Source organism: Hyla sarda, chromosome 4 (assembly GCF_029499605.1).
Source record: "Hyla sarda isolate aHylSar1 chromosome 4, aHylSar1.hap1, whole genome shotgun sequence".
Classification (NCBI taxonomy): Eukaryota; Metazoa; Chordata; class Amphibia; order Anura; family Hylidae; genus Hyla; species Hyla sarda.
In genome coordinates, this window is record NC_079192.1 from 417,003,873 (window position 1) to 417,027,480 (window position 23,608).

The following is a 23,608-nucleotide window of genomic DNA, read 5'->3' on the forward strand; positions in this document are numbered from 1 at the left end:
ACGTATGTTCCTGTGCGTACCCTATACAGATGTGCTTATATCTACTCTATACGTATGCTCCTGTGCGTACCCTATACAGATGTGCTTATATCTACTCTATACGTATGCTCCTGTGCGTACTCTATACAGATGTGCTTATATCTACTCTATACGTATGCTCCTGTGCGTACCCTATACAGATGTGCTTATATCTACTCTATACGTATGCTCCTGTGTGTACCTTATACAGATGTACTTATATCTACTCTATACGTATGCTCCTGTGCGTACCCTATACAGATGTGCTTATATCTACTCTATACGTATGCTCCTGTGCGTACCCAATACAGATGTGCTTATATCTACTCTATACGTATGCTCCTGTGTGTACTGTATACAGATGTGCTTATATCTACTATATACATGTGCTCCTGTGTGTACCCTATACAGATGTGCTTATGTATATTCTATACGTATGCTCCTGTGTGTACCCTATACAGAAGTGCTTATGTATATTCTATACGTATGCTCCTGTGTGTACCCTATACAGATGTGCTTATATCTACTCTATACGTATGCTCCTGTGTGTACTGTATACAGATGTGCTTATATCTACTATATACATATGCTCCTTTGTGTACCCTATACAGATGTGCTTATGTATATTCTATACGTATGCTCCTGTGTGTACCCTATACAGAAGTGCTTATGTATATTCTATACGTATGCTTCTGTGTGTACCCTATACAGATGTGCTTATATCTACTCTACTTATGCTCCTGTGTGTACTGTGTACAGATGTGCTTATGTATATTCTATACATATGCTCCTGTGTGTACCCTATACAGATGTGCTTATATCTACTCTATACATATGCTCCTGTGTGTACCCTATACAGATGTGCTTATGTATATTCTATACGTATGCTCCTGTGTGTACCCTATACAGATGTGCTTATGTATATTCTATACGTATGCTCCTGTGTGTACCCTATACAGATGTGCTTATATCTACTCAATACATATGCTTCTGTGTGTACCATATACAGATGTGCTTATATCTACTCTATACGTATGCTCCTGTGTGTACTGTATACAGATGTGCTTATGTATATTCTATACATATGCTCCTGTGTGTACCCTATACAGATGTGCTTATATCTACTCTATACATATGCTCCTGTGTGTACCCTATACAGATGTGCTTATGTATATTCTATACGTATGCTCCTGTGTGTACCCTATACAGATGTGCTTATGTATATTCTATACGTATGCTCCTGTGTGTACCCTATACAGATGTGCTTATATCTACTCTATACATATGCTCCTGTGTGTACCCTATACAGATGTGCTTATATCTACTCTATACGTATGCTCCTGTGTGTACTGTATACAGATGTGCTTATGTATATTCTATACATATGCTCCTGTGTGTACCCTATACAGATGTGCTTATATCTACTCTATACATATGCTCCTGTGTGTACCCTATACAGATGTGCTTATATCTACTCTATACGTATGCTCCTGTGTGTACTCTATACAGATGTGGTTATATCTACACTATACGTATGCTCCTGTGTGTACCCTATACAGATGTTCTTATATCTACTCTATATGTATGTTCCTGTGTGTACCCTATACAGATGTGCTTATATGTACTCTATACGTATACTCCTGTGTGTACCCTATACAGATGTGCTTATATGTACTCTATACGTATACTCCTGTGTGTACCCTATACAGATGTGCTTATATCTACTCTATACGTATGCTCCTGTGTGTACCCTATACAGATGTGCTTATATCTACTCTATACGTATGCTCCTGTGCGTACCCTATACAGATGTGCTTATATCTACTCTATACGTATGCTCCTGTGTGTACCTTATACAGATGTACTTATATCTACTCTATACGTATGCTCCTGTGCGTACCCTACACAGATGTGCTTATATCTACTCTATACGTATGCTCCTGTGCGTACCCAATACAGATGTGCTTATATCTACTCTATACGTATGCTCCTGTGTGTACTGTATACAGATGTGCTTATATCTACTATATACATGTGCTCCTGTGTGTACCCTATACAGATGTGCTTATGTATATTCTATACGTATGCTCCTGTGTGTACCCTATACAGAAGTGCTTATGTATATTCTATACGTATGCTCCTGTGTGTACCCTATACAGATGTGCTTATATCTACTCTATACGTATGCTCCTGTGTGTACTGTATACAGATGTGCTTATATCTACTATATACATATGCTCCTTTGTGTACCCTATACAGATGTGCTTATGTATATTCTATACGTATGCTCGTGTGTACCCTATACAGAAGTGCTTATGTATATTCTATACGTATGCTTCTGTGTGTACCCTATACAGATGTGCTTATATCTACTCTACTTATGCTCCTGTGTGTACTGTATACAGATGTGCTTATGTATATTCTATACATATGCTCCTGTGTGTACCCTATACAGATGTGCTTATATCTACTCTATACATATGCTCCTGTGTGTACCCTATACAGATGTGCTTATGTATATTCTATACGTATGCTCCTGTGTGTACCCTATACAGATGTGCTTATGTATATTCTATACGTATGCTCCTGTGTGTACCCTATACAGATGTGCTTATATCTACTCAATACATATGCTCCTGTGTGTACCCTATACAGATGTGCTTATATCTACTCTATACGTATGCTCCTGTGTGTACTGTATACAGATGTGCTTATGTATATTCTATACATATGCTCCTGTGTGTACCCTATACAGATGTGCTTATATCTACTCTATACATATGCTCCTGTGTGTACCCTATACAGATGTGCTTATGTATATTCTATACGTATGCTCCTGTGTGTACCCTATACAGATGTGCTTATGTATATTCTATACGTATGCTCCTGTGTGTACCCTATACAGATGTGCTTATATTTACTCTATACATATGCTCCTGTGTGTACCCTATACAGATGTGCTTATATCTACTCTATACGTATGTTCCTGTGTGTACTGTATACAGATGTGCTTATGTATATTCTATACATATGCTCCTGTGTGTACCCTATACAGATGTGCTTATATCTACTCTATACATATGCTCCTGTGTGTACCCTATACAGATGTGCTTATATCTACTCTATACGTATGTTCCTGTGTGTACTGTATACAGATGTGCTTATGTATATTCTATACATATGCTCCTGTGTGTACCCTATACAGATGTTCTTATATCTACTCTATACGTATGTTCCTGTGTGTACCCTATACAGATGTGCTTATATGTACTCTATACGTATACTCCTGTGTGTACCCTATACAGATGTGCTTATATGTACTCTATACGTATACTCCTGTGTGTACCCTATACAGATGTGCTTATATGTACTCTATACGTATACTCCTGTGTGTACCCTATACAGATGTGCTTATATCTACTCTATACTTATGCTCCTGTGTGTACTCTATACAGATGTGCTTATATCTACTCTATACGTATGCTCCTGTGTGTACCCTATACAGATGTGCTTATGTATATTCTATACGTATGCTCCTGTGTGTACCCTATATAGATGTGCTTATATCTACTCTATACATATGCTCCTGTGTGTACCCTATACAGATGTGCTTATATCTACTCTATACGTATGCTCCTGTGTGTACTGTATACAGATGTGCTTATGTATATTCTATACATATGCTCCTGTGTGTACCCTATACAGATGTGCTTATATCTACTCTATACATATGCTCCTGTGTGTACCCTATACAGATGTGCTTATATCTACTCTATACGTATGCTCCTGTGTGTACTCTATACAGATGTGGTTATATCTACACTATACGTATGCTCCTGTGTGTACCCTATACAGATGTTCTTATATCTACTCTATACGTATGTTCCTGTGTGTACCCTATACAGATGTGCTTATATGTACTCTATACGTATACTCCTGTGTGTACCCTATACAGATGTGCTTATATCTACTCTATACGTATGTTCCTGTGTGTACTGTATACAGATGTGCTTATGTATATTCTATACATATGCTCCTGTGTGTACCCTATACAGATGTGCTTATATCTACTCTATACATATGCTCCTGTGTGTACCCTATACAGATGTGCTTATATCTACTCTATACGTATGCTCCTGTGTGTACTCTATACAGATGTGGTTATATCTACACTATACGTATGCTCCTGTGTGTACCCTATACAGATGTTCTTATATCTACTCTACGTATGTTCCTGTGTGTACCCTATACAGATGTGCTTATATGTACTCTATACGTATACTCCTGTGTGTACCCTATACAGATGTGCTTATATGTACTCTATACGTATACTCCTGTGTGTACCCTATACAGATGTGCTTATATCTACTCTATACGTATACTCCTGTGTGTACCCTATACAGATGTGCTTATATCTACTCTATACTTATGCTCCTGTGTGTACTCTATACAGATGTGCTTATATCTACTCTATACGTATGCTCCTGTGTGTACCCTATACAGATGTGCTTATGTATATTCTATACGTATGCTCCTGTGTGTACCCTATACAGATGTGCTTATATCTACTCTATACATATGCTCCTGTGTGTACCCTATACAGATGTGCTTATATCTACTCTATACGTATGCTCCTGTGTGTACTGTATACAGATGTGCTTATGTATATTCTATACATATGCTCCTGTGTGTACCCTATACAGATGTGCTTATATCTACTCTATACATATGCTCCTGTGTGTACCCTATACAGATGTGCTTATATCTACTCTATACGTATGTTCCTGTGTGTACCCTATACAGATGTGCTTATATGTACTCTATACGTATACTCCTGTGTGTACCCTATACAGATGTGCTTATATGTACTCTATACGTATACTCCTGTGTGTACCCTATACAGATGTGCTTATATCTACTCTATACTTATGCTCCTGTGTGTACTCTATACAGATGTGCTTATATCTACTCTATACTTATGCTCCTGTGTGTACCCTATACAGATGTGCTTATATCTACTCTATACGTATGCTCCTGTGTGTACTCTATACAGATGTGGTTATATCTACACTATACGTATGCTCCTGTGTGTACCCTATACAGATGTTCTTATATCTACTCTATACGTATGTTCCTGTGTGTACCCTATACAGATGTGCTTATATGTACTCTATACGTATACTCCTGTGTGTACTCTATACAGATGTGCTTATATCTACTCTATACTTATGCTCCTGTGTGTACCCTATACAGATGTTCTTATATCTACTCTATACGTATGTTCCTGTGTGTACCCTATACAGATGTGCTTATATGTACTCTATACGTATACTCCTGAGTGTACCCTATACAGATGTGCTTATATGTACTCTATACGTATACTCCTGTGTGTACCCTATACAGATGTGCTTATATGTACTCTATACGTATACTCCTGTGTGTACCCTATACAGATGTGCTTATATCTACTCTATACTTATGCTCCTGTGTGTACTCTATACAGATGTGCTTATATCTACTCTATACGTATGCTCCTGTGTGTACCCTATACAGATGTGCTTATGTATATTCTATACGTATGCTCCTGTGTGTACCCTATACAGATGTGCTTATATCTACTCTATACATATGCTCCTGTGTGTACCCTATACAGATGTGCTTATATCTACTCTATACGTATGCTCCTGTGTGTACTCTATACAGATGTGCTTATGTATATTCTATACATATGCTCCTGTGTGTACCCTATACAGATGTGCTTATATCTACTCTATACATATGCTCCTGTGTGTACCCTATACAGATGTGCTTATATCTACTCTATACGTATGCTCCTGTGTGTACTCTATACAGATGTGGTTATATCTACACTATACGTATGCTCCTGTGTGTACCCTATACAGATGTTCTTATATCTACTCTATACGTATGTTCCTGTGTGTACCCTATACAGATGTGCTTATATGTACTCTATACGTATACTCCTGTGTGTACCCTATACAGATGTGCTTATATGTACTCTATACGTATACTCCTGTGTGTACCCTATACAGATGTGCTTATATCTACTCTATACTTATGCTCCTGTGTGTACTCTATACAGATGTGCTTATATCTACTCTATACTTATGCTCCTGTGTGTACCCTATACAGATGTGCTTATATCTACTCTATACTTATGCTCCTGTGTGTACCCTATACAGATGTGCTTATATCTACTCTATACGTATGCTCCTGTGTGTACTCTATACAGATGTGGTTATATCTACACTATACGTATGCTCCTGTGTGTACCCTATACAGATGTTCTTATATCTACTCTATACGTATGTTCCTGTGTGTACCCTATACAGATGTGCTTATATGTACACTATACGTATACTCCTGTGTGTACTCTATACAGATGTGCTTATATCTACTCTATACTTATGCTTCTGTGTGTACCCTATACAGATGTACTTATGTATATTCTATACGTATGCTCCTGTGTGTACCCTATACAGATGTGCTTATATCTACTCTATACTTATGCTCCTCTGTGTACCCTATACAGATGTGCTTATATCTACTCTATACGTATGCTCCTGTGTGTACTCTATACAGATGTGGTTATATCTACACTATACGTATGCTCCTGTGTGTACCCTATACAGATGTTCTTATATCTACTCTATACGTATGTTCCTGTGTGTACCCTATACAGATGTGCTTATATCTACTCTATACGTATGCTCCTGTGTGTACCCTATACAGATGTGCTTATATCTACTCTATACTTATGCTCCTGTGTGTACCCTATACAGATGTACTTATGTATATTCTATACGTATGCTCCTGTGTGTACCCTATACAGATGTACTTATGTGTGCTTTATACGTATGCTCCTGTGTGTACTGTATACAGATGTGCTTATATCTACTCTATACGTATGCTCCTGTGTGTACCCTATACAGATGTGCTTATATCTACTCTATACTTATGCTCCTGTGTGTACCCTACACAGATGTGCTTATATCTACTCTATACTTATGCTCCTGTGTGTACCCTATACAGATGTGCTTATATCTACTCTATACTTATGCTCCTGTGTGTACCCTATACAGATGTACTTATGTATATTCTATACGTATGCTCCTGTGTGTACCCTATACAGATGTACTTATGTGTGCTTTATACGTATGCTCCTGTGTGTACTGTATACAGATGTGCTTATATCTACTCTATACGTATGCTCCTGTGTGTACCCTATACAGATGTGCTTATATCTACTCTATACTTATGCTCCTGTGTGTACCCTATACAGATGTGCTTATATCTACTCTATACTTATGCTCCTGTGTGTACTCTATACAGATGTACTTATGTGTGCTTTATACGTATGCTCCTGTGTGTACCCTATACAGATGTACTTGTGTGTGCTTTATACGTATGCTTCTGTGTGCATTAAATAGGTCTACTGAGCTGTGTGAAATTTGGTGCAAAATATGTAACTCACAGAAAAAAGCAGCCAGGAGATCGTACAACAATATAGCGCTGCTGGTTAAGGTGTAACGTGTAGTGCACTTTCCAAAAGATAAGATGGCGTAGAGAGAAGTGGAGAGGCCGGACTCCGATAATGGATTGTTTATTCATCCATTCAGTGCAAATAACAGCAGCTACATTTCATTCTTTCCATCAGACCTTTTTGAACTAAATAGCGAATAAACAATCCATAATAAGGATCTATTCTGAAGCAGCCTCTCTGCTCATAAGGGAATCAGATGGTGGCACTCCAACTTTATCATATATAATCACCTTAATTACATTTATGGCTGTGTGCTCCATACATACCCCCTTATATCTACTATATACATATACCCCTTATATCTACTATATACATAATCCCTGTGTGCTCCATACATACCCCCATCTACTATATACATATATCCCCCTTATATCTACTATATACATATATCCCCCTTATATCTACTATATACATATACCCCCTTATATCTACTATATACATATACCCCCTTATATCTACTATATACATATATCCCCCTTATATCTACTATATACATATATCCCCCTCATATCTACACATATCCCCCTTATATCTACTATATACATTTACCCTCTATGAACTATATACGACTTCTGAGTTGTGCAAGAATTTTGCTGCAAAATGTGTAACTTGCAGCACAAAGCCGTCAGGACACTAAGGAGCCGCAGGTTGTAGTGTATTATGTAGAGAACTCTCCAAAAGATAAGATGGCGGCAGCTACTGCAGAAGAAAACTCACATAATGCAAGTGACTGCAGGAGAGAGGGAGGATTGTAGAGAAGGTCAGCAGAATAGTGAGTGCAGCTCTGGAGTATAATACAGGATATAACTCAGGATCAGTACAGGATAAGTAATGTAATGTATGTACACAGTGACCTCACCAGCAGAATAGTGAGTACAGCTCTGGAGTATAATACAGGATATAACTCAGGATCAGTACAGGATAAGTAATGTAATGTATGTACACAGTGACCTCACCAGCAGAATAGTGAGTACAGCTCTGGGGTATAATACAGGATATAACTCAGGATCAGTACAGGATAAGTAATGTAATGTATGTGCACAGTGACCTCACCAGCAGAATAGTGAGTGCAGCTCTGGAGTATAATACAGGATATAACTCAGGATCAGTACAGGATAAGTAATGTAATGTATGTACACAGTGACCTCACCAGCAGAATAGTGAGTACAGCTCTGGGGTATAATACAGGATATAACTCAGGATCAGTACAGGAAAAGTAATGTAATGTATGTACACAGTGACATTACCAGCAGAATAGTGAGTACAGCTCTGGAGTATAATACAGGATATAACTCAGGATCAGTACAGGATAAGTAATGTAATGTATGTACACAGTGACCTCACCAGCAGAATAGTGAGTACAGCTCTGGGGTATAATACAGGATATAACTCAGGATCAGTACAGGAAAAGTAATGTAATGTATGTACACAGTGACCTTACCAGCAGAATAGTGAGTACAGCTCTGGAGTATAATACAGGATATAACTCAGGATCAGTACAGGATAAGTAATGTAATGTATGTACACAGTGACCTCACCAGCAGAATAGTGAGTACAGCTCTGGAGTATAATACAGAATATAACTCAGGATCAGTACAGGATAAGTAATGTAATGTATGTACACAGTGACCTCACCAGCAGAATAGTAAGTACAGCTCTGGGGTATAATACAGGATATAACTCAGGATCAGTACAGGATAAGTAATGTAATGTATGTACACAGTGACCTCACCAGCAGAATAGTGAGTACAGCTCTGGGGTATAATACAGGATATCACTCAGGATCAGTACAGGATAAGTAATGTATATACACAGTGATCTCACCAGCAGAATAGTGAGTACAGCTCTGGAGTATAATACAGGAAATAACTCAGGATCAGTACAGGATAAGTAATGTATGTATACAGTGACCTCACCAGCAGAATAGTGAGCGCAGCTCTGGGGTATAATACAGGATATAACTCAGGATCAGTACAGGATAAGTAATGTAATGTATGTACACAGTGACCTCACCAGCAGAATAGTGAGCGCAGCTCTGGAGTATAATACAGGATATAACTCAGGATCAGTACAGGATAAATAATGTAATGTACACAGTGACCTCACCAGCAGAATAGTGAGTACAGCTCTGGGGTATAATACAGGATATAACTCAGGATCAGTACAGGATAAGTAATGTAATGTATGTACACAGTGACCTCACCAGCAGAATAGTGAGCGCAGCTCTGGAGTATAATACAGGATATAACTCAGGATCAGTACAGGATAAATAATGTAATGTATGTACACAGTGACCTCCCCAGCAGAATAGTGAGTACAGCTCTGGGGTATAATACATGATATAACTCAGGATCAGTACAGGATAAGTAATGTAATGTATATACACAGTGACCTCACCAGCAGAATAGTGAGTACAGCTCTGGAGTATAATACAGGATATATCTCAGGATCAGTACAGGATAAGTAATGTAATGTATGTACACAGTGACCTCACCAGCAGAATAGTGAGTACAGCTCCGGGGTATAATACTCAGGATCAGTACAGGATAAGTAATGTAATGTATGTACACAGTGACCTCACCAGCAGAATAGTGAGTACAGCTCTGGAGTATAATACAGGATATAACTCAGGATCAGTACAGGATAAGTAATGTAATGTATGTACACAGTGACCTCACCAGCAGAATAGTGAGTACAGCTCTGGAGTATAATACAGGATATAACTCAGGATCAGTACAGGATAAGTAATGTAATATATGTACACAGTGACCTCACCAGCAGAATAGTGAGTACAGCTCTGGAGTATAATACAGGATATAACTCAGGATCAGTACAGGATAAGTAATGTAATGTATGTACACAGTGACCCCACCAGCAGAATAGTGAGTACAGCTCTGGAGTATAATACAGGATATAACTCAGGATCAGTACAGGATAAGTAATGTAATGTATGTACACAGTGACCTCACCAGCAGAATAGTGAGTACAGCTCTAGAGTATAATACAGGATATAACTCAGGATCAGTACAGGATAAGTAATGTAATGTATATACACAGTGACCCCACCAGCAGAATAGTGAGTACAGCTCTGGAGTATAATACAGGATATAACTCAGGATCAGTACAGGATAAGTAATGTAATGTATGTACACAGTGACCTCACCAGCAGAATAGTGAGTACAGCTCTGGAGTATAATACAGGATATAACTCAGGATCAGTACAGGATCAGTAATGTAATATATGTACACAGTGACCTCACCAGCAGAATAGTGAGTACAGCTCTGGAGTATAATACAGGATATAACTCAGGATCAGTACAGGATAAGTAATGTAATGTATGTACTCAGTGACCTCACCAGCAGAATAGTGAGTACAGCTCTGGAGTATAATACAGGATATAACTCAGGATCAGTACAGGATCAGTAATGTAATATATGTACACAGTGACCTCACCAGCAGAATAGTGAGTACAGCTCTGGAGTATAATACAGGATATAACTCAGGATCAGTACAGGATAAGTAATGTAATGTATGTACTCAGTGACCTCACCAGCAGAATAGCTGAATAGGATGTGATGTGCCAGTAGAGGGCGACTTGGGGCCTGATATTTGGGGGTGAACATATACCGGAGCCAACAATCTATCACAACATTACTAGCACTGGAGACGTCTCCCCACGTCTTGCGCTCATTGACAGGAGACCCCTCCCCCAGCACGCAGCAATTAAACGCTATTAATAAGAAGTAAATCTCCGGGAGAATTGCCGGGCGACTGTCAAAGCACAAACTCTGTATCAGACTGAACAATGTGCGAGCTCCCGGCATGGCGCAGTCCTTTATCTTATTACAATTGCGCGCTGTCTCTCTCTCTGGCGATCTGAATCTCGCCGTAGGCTGCGCTGTCACCGAAGGCAGCAATTACATGTAAATAGCAGAAAATAAGAGAGCGACTCCTCACGGGATTCTGGCGATTTGTTATTCGTTCTTTATTTGTAAGTTAAGTTTCTTTGTTTTTAGGCCGCAGTCCGCTTTCCCACTCACGAATGGAATCTCACAACTTAAGTTTACACCAAAATTTTTTTTCTTCTTCTTTGCTAATAAACTATTATATGAGAATAATGTAGAGGTTCTTGTGTACACCTTGTGCTTACCAGTTTTAGCTGATGTGGCAGGCATGTGGGTTTTCAGTTCTACCGATTGCAATTTCAACACTGAAATGATTTCCTAATGCTGCCTACATTTCCCATGAAGCTTTTGGCTTTGCAGAAAGACGGGTGGAGTCTGATCACTGCACCTGGTCATCTAATAAGGTTGCGGGTGCTGGAGGTCACCCACATGAGCAGATTAGGCTAATAAGTGGGTTCATCTCAGTTCACATTATGTGCAGATTTGATGTATTTTCTTTTTATTATTACGGTTTTTAAGAGACATATCCCCATAATCACAATTGAGGTGCTTTATTAAGATGTGAAGTCTTTAGGTTGTGTTCACACATTGAATTTTTTCTGCATGTTTTACAGATTTTTGCTGCAATTTTTTACAAATCAAAAGGGATTTGCACAACTACAATAAATAGCGCATTTTTTGCCGCAATCTTGGAAAAATCATGGCAAAAACAGAAAAACCATAGAAAACAAATGCAACGTATAAACACAGCCTTTAGGGGAGGTGTATAACTACTATATATATATACTGATCTCAGAGATAGCAGCAGTATACAGCTAGAGCTGGAGGGGAGGTGTATAAGTACTATATATCCTGATCCCATAGAGATAGCAGCAGTATACAGACAGAGCTGAAGGGGAGGTGTATAACTACTATATATCCTGATCCCATAGAGATAGCAGCAGTATACAGAGAGCTGGAGGGGAGGTGTGTAACTACTATATATCCTGATCCCATAGAGATAGCAGCATTATACAGATAGAGCTGGAGGGAAGGTGTATAACTACTATATATCCTGATCCCATAGAGATAGCAGCAGTATACAGATAGAGCTGGAGGGGAGGTGTATAACTACTATATATCCTGATCCCATAGAGATAGCAGCAGTATACAGATAGAGCTGGAGGGGAGATGTATAACTACTATATATTCTGATCCTATAGAGATAGCAGCAGTATACAGATAGAGCTGGAGGGGAGGTGTATAACTACTATATATCCTGATCTCAGAGAGATAGCAGCAGTATACAGATAGAGCTGGAGGGGAGGTGTATAACTACTATATATCCTGATCCCATAGAGATAGCAGCAGTATACAGATAGAGCTGGAGGGGAGATGTATAACTACTATATATTCTGATCCTATAGAGATAGCAGCAGTATACAGATAGAGCTGGAGGGGAGGTGTATAACTACTATATATCCTGATCTCAGAGAGATAGCAGCAGTATACAGATAGAGCTGGAGGGGAGGTGTATAACTACTATATATCCTGATCCCATAGAGATAGCAGCAGTATACAGATAGAGCTGATGGGGAGGTGTATAACTACTATATATCCTGATCCCATAGAGATAGCAGCAGTATACAGATAGAGCTGGAGGGGAGGTGTATAACTACTATATATCCTGATCCCATAGAGATAGCAGCAGTATACAGATAGAGCTGGAGGGAAGGTGTATAACTACTATATATCCTGATCCCATAGAGATAGCAGCAGTATACAGATAGAGCTGGAGGGGAGGTGTATAACTACTATATATCCTGATCCCATAGAGATAGCAGCAGTATACAGATAGAGCTGGAGGGGAGGTGTATAACTACTATATATCCTGATCCCATAGAGATAGCAGCAGTATACAGATAGAGCTGGAGGGGAGGTGTATAACTACTATATATCCTGATCCCATAGAGATAGCAGCAGTATACAGATAGAGCTGGACTACTATATACTGATCCTAGAGCATGCTCTGCTGTGCTGCATACTGAGAGTTGTGGTATTATACAGCAATGTAGGTCGCTCTCATAGATAACAGAGGCTACGAGATGTGGACGGTGAGATTAGATGGTGCGGAGAGGGACGTCACATACAGACATGACAGTACGGGATAATGCGGGGCCCCCGGGGGCAGGTGCCTTCCCTATATTTATATATTCCCCTAATTACAGCGGCAGCTGCTCGCTCGGGGATCGGGGAGGCTCCGCTGCTGTCAGTGGGAGTCAGTCAGGCTCCCCGGGTGCTCCGAGCTGGAAGTTAAATCTATGTAATAGATGAAGCCAAATTCAGCTTAGGACTCCGCTCCAAGAGCGAGGAGGGCACAGGAACCGCTGCATGGAGGGATCAGCGAACGGCAGATCCAGGAAGTCAGACCCCTGCACTGTGGCGGCACGTAACGCTTCCTTGTGCGTTACATGCACCCAAGCAGGAACCCTACAGACATAACACTGCAGCTCTGCTGCATTGCACTGTGGGTAGTGTTTGGTACACACTATGGAGAGAGGAAAAACACCAGTGGAAGAAACCTCTAGGGGAACCATAGTCTTAAAGGGGTACTCCGGTGGAAAACATTATTATTTTTTTTAAACAGATTTGTAAATGACTTTTATAGAAAAATCTTTACCCTTCCAGTACTTTTTAGCAGCTGTATGCTACAGAGGAAATTCTTTTCTTTTTGAATTTCTTTTTTGGTCTTGTCCACAGTGCTCTCTGCTGACACCAGAGGCCCGTATCAGGAACTGTCCAGAGCAGGAGAAAATCCCCATAGCAAACCTATGCTGCTCTGGACAGTTCATGACACGGACAGAGGTGTCAGCAGAGAGCACTGTGGACAAGAGAAAAAAGAATTTGCTCTGTAGCATACAGCTGCTAAAAAGTAAGGGAAGGGTAAAGATTTTGTTTGAAATAGAAGTCATTTACAAATCTGTTTAACTTTCTTGCATCAGATGATTTAAACAAAAATAAAATAAAAATGTTTTCAACCAGAGTACCCCTTTAAGGCAGTGTTTCCCAACCAGGATGACTCCAGCTGTTGCAAAACTACAACTCCCAGCATGTCTGAAAAGCCTCCAGCCATAGGAGAAGGAAAAAATTCCAGTGGAGGAAAAATCTAGGGAAACCATGACTGAAGGTTTGCCTTTGTCTTGGGCTTAGAACAGTGTTCCTCAACCAGTGTGCCTCCAGCTGTTGCAAAACTACAACTCCCAGCATGCCCGGACAGCCGTTGGCTGTCCGGGCATGCTGGGAGTTGCAGTTTTGCAATAGCCTCTACGTTATTCTTTAATAATACCCTATACTGCATTATATCAGCAAAAGAAAAAATATATATACCGGAGTGCAAGAAATATTAAAGGGGTATTCCAGGCAAAAAAATTTTTTTATATATCAACTGGCTTCGGAAAATTAAACAGATTTGTAAATGACTTCTATTAAAAAATCTTAATCCTTCCAATAGTTATTAGCTTCTGAAGTTGAGTCGCTGTTTTCTGTCTAACCTTTTTCTGATGAGTGACGTCCCGGGAGCTGTGCAGTTCCTATGGGGATATTTTCCCATCATGCACAGCTCCCGGGACGTGACATCATCATTGAGCAGTTAGACAGAAAACTTCAGAAGCTAATAACTATTGGAAGGATTAAGATTTTTTAATAGAAGTAATTTACAAATCTGTTTAACTTTCCGGAGCCAGTTGAGATATATATATATAAATAAAAAAGTTTTTGCCTGCAATACCCCTTTAAATCTTAAAGAACTCCTCCAACCTATTCAGAACAAGCCTATTTCAGGCCTAATAGCCGTGTTTCCCAACCAGGGTGCCTCCAGCTGTTGCAAAACTACAACTCCCAGCATGCCCAGACAGCCAAGAGCACTTAGGAGAGGGTGGAGGAAACCTCTAAGGAAACCATGGCTGGAGGATTCCCCTTGGGCTTAGAGCAGTGTTTACCTACCAGGGTGCCTCCAGCTGTTGCAAAACTACAACTCCCAGCATGCCCGGACAGCCGTTGGCTGTCCGGGCATGCTGGGAGTTGTAGTTTTGCAATAGCTGCAGGTTAACAGTGTAGTTACTTATTGCCTATTGAACCGTATGTAAAGGCGATGTATCTGGCCTATGGTCAGCTGGGATCTGTGGTTCCCCTTTGTGTTGGTCGTACTCACATCTGGCGTTTCTGTAGAGCAGGAATGGATCTTGTAGTTGGAATTCCAGGTCCTTAGTGATGGGCTCGGTGCGGTTCTCCATACTCAGGCGGTTCATGATAGTGAAGCCGTGTCTGGGGGAGGCAGATCTGTGGGGGGTAAAAGCCATGAACAGGAGACAAAGCTGTCAGTCTGAATATCACTGCGGGGACATCAGATCGCATAGAAAATAAACGGAGCGGCTGGGTGCATGGAGATTACAGGCCGGGGGTCCCTGCAGTCGGACCCCCCCCCAACCCCCAATCAATTAACTAGTGATCCTGAGTGAAGCAGATACTGATACATTAGATTGGACATGACTAGATGCTGGTAGTAGAGATGAGCGAACTTACATTAAATTCGATTCGTCACGAACTTCTCGGCTCGGCAGTTGATGTCTTTTCCTGCATAAATTAGTTCAGCTTTCAGGTGCTCCCGTGGGCTGGAAAAGGTGGATACAGTCCTAGGAGACTCTTTCCTAGGACTGTATCCACCTTTTCCAGCCCACCGGAGCACCGGAAAGCTGAACTAAATTTACGCAGGATAAGTCATCAACTGTCGAGCCGAGAAGTTTGTGACGAATCGAATTTACTGTAAGTTCGCTCATCTCTAGCTGGTAGTTTTCAACTTTGCAACAGCTGGTAAGTCACAGTTTAGGGCAGTGTTTCCTAACCAGGGTGCCTCCAGCTGTTTCAAAATGTTGTGCGTGGGGTTGGGTGGACACACCCTCAATGCAAGTCTATGGGAGGGGGTATGATGGCACGGAGAGGCGTGGCCTTGACATCACCATCACAGCTGCCCACTCCAAGCGTTCGGAAGAAAATGTTCCTAACGCTGGGGCAGCAGATTACCCCTTTAAGTGTTTCTCAACTGGGGTGCCTCCAGCTGTTGCGAAACTACAACTCCCAACATGCCCAGGCAGCCTCCATCATTTAGTAGAGGGGAAAAACCCCAGAGGAGGAAACCTATAGGGAAACCATGGCTGAAGGATTGTCCTTCCCTTGGGTTTAGAGCAATGTTTTCCAACTAGGGTGCCTCCAGCTGTTGCAAAACTACAACTCCCAGCATGCCCGGACAGGATTTGGCTGTCTAGACATGCTGCAAGTTGTAGTTCAGCAACAGCTGGAGGCCCCCTTCTTGGGAAACACTAACCTTGAAGTATTGAAGGAGATCAGTGCATGCTGGGAGTTGACCTCTAACTTGTAACTATCTAGCTGTTACATAACTACAACTCCCAGCATGCCCAAAAAGCCTTCGTTACTTTAAAGGGTTACTCTGGTGGAAAAACTTTTTTTTATTTTTTTTTATTTAAATCAACTGGTGCCAGAAAGTTAAACAGATTTGTAAATGACTTCTATTAAAAAAATCTTAATCCTTCCTGTACTTATTAGCTGCTGAATACTACAGAGGAAATTATTTTCTTTTTGGAACACAGAGCTCTCTGCTGACATCTCCGTCCATAGCAGGTGAAAATCCCCATAGAAAACATATATGCTGCTCTGGACAGTTCCTAAAATGGACAGAGGTGTCAGCAGAGAGCTCTGTGTTCTAAAAAGAAAAAGAATTTCCTCTGTAGTATTCAGCAGCTAATAAGTACTGGAAGGATTAAGATTTTTTTTTTAATAGAAGTCATTTATAAATCTGTTTAACTTTTTGGCACCAGTCGATTTAAAAATAAATAAAATAATAATTCCACCGGAGTACCCCTTTAATGAAAGTATCCTCCATTAAAGCTGTTGCAACTCTTAGCATGACAGCCGCTGGGAGTTGTAGTTCTGCAGCATTTGGAGACCTCAGACACACAGCACGAAGATAAGAAGTGGGAATCCGCTACTTCCCGCCTGTCACTCAGGGCGCACCTTCGGGCTGTCATCTATGGTGGGACAGGCTGGGGGAGGGGGGCGCGCCCAAAACAAGACCCTCAGGAGACACCCGCAGGGAAGGAAGATAAGGAAATGGCGTAGGACCATACATAGAAGTGATCTACTTATAGGTCTAGCTATCAATGCTATGAGCTAACACACTAGTTTGTATCAGTCTGGACAGCTCACAGAGCATAGCCTAAGACAGTGAGCCTCCAGCTGTGGCAAAACTACAACTCCCAGCATGCCCGGACAGCCGTTGGCTGTCCGGGCATGCTGGGAGTTGTAGTTTTGCAACAGCTGGAGGTGCACAGTTTGGAGACGTAAGATCAAAGCCGAGTGCAACTGTAACAAAGCCTCAGCTGCGTAAAGCTTGGAATGGATGTCAATCCCCATTCACTGACAGCAAGCGCTTACCTGGTGTACACAAACAGCGTCCCCTCCACCTCCGTCTTCTCCTGCAAGAGAAAAACAGCAACAGTCAGATATAGGGGAATACAAGCTACTGTTCTCTGTTATCAGCCATCATGTGGGTAACACACAGTGCCGAATCCTCCCCATCTCCACTGCTGCTCTACTGTGGCAGTGACCTGCAGGGGGCGCTGCTGGCTCGCGGCTGGAAGGTTACTCTGGCGCAGCTCTGTTAGGCCGGGTTCACACCACGTTTTTGCAGTACAGTTCCCGTATACGTTGTCAACTTGAAAACCGTACAGAACCGTATTGAAAACCGTAAGCATTGACTCTCCATTGAAAACCGTACGCCGAAAGATACATCAGGTTGTGTCAGTTTTTCCTGTACCCAAAACTGTAGTCTGCCACGTTTTTTTTGATCCGGGTGAAAAACCGTATTGAAACATTTACGTTTTTGTTTTTTTTAACATGAGAGTCAACAGGAAGCGTACAGAACTGTATGTGCGTACGGTTCCATCCGGGCTTCACCATAAGGTTTTTACTTTGCACAGTTTTTTTCAAGGAATTTCAATCAAACAAGTGAAACTTTATTCATAATGGAATGAAAAGTTAGAAACGTATACGTTTTTTTTTCTTAAAAAAACGGATGCAACCGGACATCATTTTTCAACCCGTATACGGATTAAAATGTGTGCACACGTTTTGATACAGTTTAGTCAGGTTTTGAGGAATCCGTTTTTTTTTTTTTTTAAAGGAAACTACGGTATATTGCAAAAACGTGGTGTGAACCCGGCCTAACTTACGTCTTCTGCTGTTGAAAAACTAAAACTCCCATCATCCCGAGAGGCAGAGTATGTCAGGTCCATGAGGGGGGCGGGCAACGACTGACTCTGCTCAGGGCATTATGAGGGTTGTAGTTCTTGCTTTCACTGTTCTCCATATGGACAAACCAAAGATCTGTTTACTACAGAAGGAGCACGGTCTACAGCGGTGCAGAGTGTTTCAGCAGAGCCACATGCTGACAAAGAAGGATGACGAGTATGGCGACGAGTACAGCGACGAGTATAGCGACGAGTATAGCGACGAGTATAGCGACGAGTATAGCGACGAGCATAGCGACGACACCGCTGGAGGAATCATAAACCGAGTCTACAGCAGCACAGAGCATTTCAGGAAAATATAGACAAAATCTGTGCAGAGGAAAACTTGTCTATAACAACCAATCAGATCACTTATTTCATTTTTCCCAGGCCTTCTTAAAAATGAAAGCAGCGATCTGATTGGTTGCTATGGGCAACTTTTCCTCTACACAGATTTTGATAAATTTCCCCCAGAGAGTTTCAGAAGATCCATACGTAGATGTTAGGGAGGGTAATACGTGAAAAGAGGACGGGGCTGTATGGGAAGAGGAGCAGAACCTACAGCAGCACAGAGTATATAGGAGAGGACAGAGACAGGAGCACAGTCCACAGCAGTACAGAGTATATAGGAGAGGACAGAGTATATAGGAGAGGACAGAGATAGGAGCACAGTCCACCGCAGTACAGAGTATATAGGAGAGGACAGAGTATATAGGAGAGGACAGAGATAGGAGCACAGTCCACCGCAGTACAGAGTATATAGGAGAGGACAGAGTATATAGGAGAGGACAGAGATAGGAGCACAGTCCACAGCAGTACAGAGTATATAGGAGAGGACAGAGATAGGAGAGGACAGAGATAGGAGCACAGTCCACTGCAGTACAGAGTATAGAGGAGAGGACAGAGACAGGAGCAGAACCTACAGCAGCACAGAGTATATAGGAGAGGACAGAGACAGGAGCAGAACCTACAGCAGCACAGAGTATATAGGAGAGGACAGAGACAGGAGCAGAACCTACAGCAGCACAGAGTATATAGGAGAGGACAGAGACAGGAGCACAGTCCACCGCAGTACAGAGTATATAGGAGAGGACAGAGATAGGAGAGGACAGAGATAGGAGCACAGTCCACTGCAGTACAGAGTATAGAGGAGAGGACAGAGACAGGAGCAGAACCTACAGCAGCAGAGTATATAGAAGAGGACAGAGACAGGAGCAGAACCTACAGCAGCACAGAGTATATAGGAGAGGACAGAGACAGGAGCAGAACCTACAGCAGCACAGAGTATATAGGAGAGGACAGAGACAGGAGCACAGTCCACCGCAGTACAGAGTATATAGGAGAGGACAGAGACAGGAGCAGAACCTACAGCAGTACAGAGTATATAGGAGAGGACAGAGATAGGAGAGGACAGAGATAGGAGCACAGTCCACCGCAGTACAGAGTATATAGGAGAGGACAGAGACAGGAGCAGAACCTACAGCAGTACAGAGTATATAGGAGAGGACAGAGTATATAGGAGAGGACAGAGATAGGAGCACAGTCCACTGCAGTACAGAGTATATAGGAGAGGACAGAGACAGGAGCAGAACCTACAGCAGTACAGAGTATATAGGAGAGGACAGAGTATATAGGAGAGGGCAGAGTATATAGGAGAGGGCAGAGTATATAGGAGAGGGCAGAGTATATAGGAGAGGGCAGAGTATATAGGAGAGGGCAGAGTATATAGGAGAGGGCAGAGTATATAGGAGAGGGCAGAGTATATAGGAGAGGGCAGAGTATATAGGAGAGGGCAGAGTATATAGGAGAGGACAGAGTATATAGGAGAGGACAGAGATAGGAGCACAGTCCACAGCAGCACAGAGTATATAGGAGAGGGCAGAGTATATAGGAGAGGGCAGAGTATATAGGAGAGGACAGAGTATATAGGAGAGGACAGAGTATATAGGAGAGGACAGAGTATATAGGAGAGGACAGAGTATATAGGAGAGGACAGAGTATATAGGAGAGGGCAGAGTATATAGGAGAGGACAGAGATAGGAGCACAGTCCACAGCAGCACAGAGTATATAGGAGAGGGCAGAGTATATAGGAGAGGACAGAGTATATAGGAGAGGACAGAGTATATAGGAGAGGACAGAGTATATAGGAGAGGACAGAGTATATAGGAGAGGACAGAGTATATAGGAGAATATTCACTCATGTGTAGATTGCTATAATCCAGTGTTTCCCAACCATTGTGTCTCCAGGTGTTGGCTGTCCGGTCATGCTGGGAGTTGTAGTTTTGCAACATCTGGAGGCACCCTGGTTGGGAAACCCTGCTGTATTCTATGTGACCCCATGTATAGCAGATGCCCCTATGGTTCGGCCCATGAAGCGCAGGCAGCCTGTCTCTGTCCGGGGTCTGGGCGCACGGTTCCCGGTGTGTGTGTCAGGACAGTCCCCGTCCCCGGCCCTCCTCCTCCTCCCCCGCACTCACCCACTCATTGGCCTTGTGGCTGAAGGTATACAGCGCCACCTGGCTGGCCACGTCCACGATGCTCTGGATGTACGGGTCCTGCCGCCGGAGAGCCGCCAGGCTGATGTCCAGGCCCCGGCCGAACGGGCCGCTCCCGGGCGCCGCCATCTTTGTCTTCAGCTTCCGCGCTCCAGGCCTGGTAGAGCGAGAGCCGAACCAGGGCAGGGAATCGAGCACCGAGCGTCGTCACCACCAGCAACGGGAGAGCCGTGTTACCATGGAGATACTGCACTGCACGGGGGGATGATGACTCCGCCCCCACTCTGATCATGTGACTTCCTAACTAGTAGGCGAGAGTAATCGAGACTAGAGCAAGCGAACCAGTGGTTGCCCATAGCAACAAATCAGAAACAAGCCCTTAATATGATTATTATTATTGTTAATGAATATACATTATACTTTGCACTACTTTTAATAAAGATTCCCCATTTTGTGTATGCTTCATAAATAAGCAGAGTGAAATCCAAGATGGCTGCCACCACCGCTGCGGTGTCACAATAACCTCATGGTTACCGAAGTGGTGTCCTCCATATCAATAGGTGTCAATATGGCCGCCATGTCTCCTTCATCTATATTGAGAGCCGACTTCTCAGATTAGAGGATTTATCAAAAACTGTGCAGACGAAGAGTGGTGCAGTTGCCCATGGCAACCAATCAGATCGCTTCTCTCATTCTTAATGGGACCGGTGAAAAATGAAAGTAGCGATCTGATTGGTTGCTTTGAGCAACTGGGCAACTTTTCCTCTGGACAGGATTTGATTAATCTCCCCCTTCGGCTTTATTCACACCGTCGCGATATATACGTTGGCACGCCGCTTGTTGACGTGTACTGAACGTAGTTTAACTGCACTGTTACACCGTGTTATTGCGGTCAGTTTAGTGTATACGTTACCGCAGGTGGTGACTTTTCTATTGTGTAGGCCTGTATTTCCCCACCAGGGTGCCCCCAGCTGTTGCAAAACTACAACTCCCAGCATGCCCGGACAGCCTCCAGCACTTAGGAGGAGAGGGGAAAAACCCCCAGTGGAGGAAACCTATAGGGAAAACATGGCTGTAGGATTTACCCTTCCTTTGAGCTTAAAGGGGTACTCTGCCCCTAGAAATCTATCCCTAAGATAAGATGTCTGATCACAGGGGTCCCTCAGAACGATGGGTGCGGGCGGCGGTGCAAGGGTCTCACACTACGTCCCCTCAAAGCAAGTCTATAAGCCGGGGGTCGGAGCATAGGAAACCTCTAGGGCAGTGTTCTCCAACCTGCGGACCTCCAGATGTTGCACAACTACAACTCCCAGCATGCCCGGACAGCCGTTGGCTGTCCGGGCATGCTGGGAGTTGTAGTTTTGCAACATCTGGAGGTCCTCAGGTTGAAGACCACTGCTCTAGGGAAACCTTGGCTGAAGGATTGACATCCCCTTGGGCTCAGAGTAGTGTTTCCCAACCAGTGAGCCTTCAGCTGTTACAAAACTACAACTCCCAGCATGCCCGGACAGCCTCCAGCACTTAGCAGAGGGAGGAAACCTGTACAGAAACCATGGCTTGAAGGATTGACCTTAGAGCAGTGTGTGGTGTCCCGGTACAGGACTTGGTCCTGTCCCTTTGTCTGGAGTCCCCGCAGCCAGAGTCCCTCCATGCTAATGGACTCTCCTGAAGCGCTAACCCCTAGTCGCCTCTTCATATGTTAATATCTATATGTATATATTTATATATGTAATTAATCTAGAATACCTCTGTATAGGACCTTAGAGGTCACGTGCCTTTAAAGGAGTAGTCCAGTGGGGACTCAGTGGGGAACAACTTATCCCCTATCCTAAGGATAGGGGATAAGTTGCAGATCACGGGGGGTCCGACCGCTGGGGCCCCCTGCGATCTCCTGTATGGAGCCCCGACAGCCCGCGGGAAGGGGGCGTGTTGACCTCCGCACGAAGCGGCAGCCGACACACCCCCTCAATACAACTCTATGGCAGAGCTGAAGCGCTGCCTTCTGCAATCTCCGGCTCTGCCATAGAGATGTATTGAGGGGGCGCGTCGGCCGCCGCTTCGTGCGGGGGTCGACACCCCTTATCTGGCCGGAGAGCCAGGCCCCCGTACAGAGAGATCGCAGGGGGCCCCAGCGATCGGACCCCCCGCGATCTCAAACTTATCCCCTATCCTTAGGATAGGGGATACGTTTTTCACCACTGGACTACTCCTTTAATTTATGTTATGCTATGGTTTAAAGGACCTTTGGGTCATGTGATAGACCCAGAGTTCCATGAGTCAGGAC

At 42.7% G+C, this 23,608-nt stretch overlaps 1 protein-coding gene across 1 annotated transcript in view; it reads right to left on the minus strand.

The window, feature by feature from the left end:
- The window catches only part of DCP1B (decapping mRNA 1B), a 38,914-nt gene extending 17,320 nt beyond the window's left edge, over positions 1-21,594 (minus strand). Inside the window, exons 1-3 of the mRNA XM_056517898.1 lie at positions 21,307-21,594; positions 17,975-18,015; positions 15,678-15,805 (exon numbers count right to left, since the gene is read on the minus strand). Coding sequence (XP_056373873.1) covers positions 15,678-15,805; positions 17,975-18,015; positions 21,307-21,453 — 316 coding nt within the window. The 5' untranslated portion in view covers positions 21,454-21,594. The remainder of the gene's footprint in view (positions 1-15,677; positions 15,806-17,974; positions 18,016-21,306) is intronic.
- Positions 21,595-23,608: the final 2,014 nt, after the last annotated feature.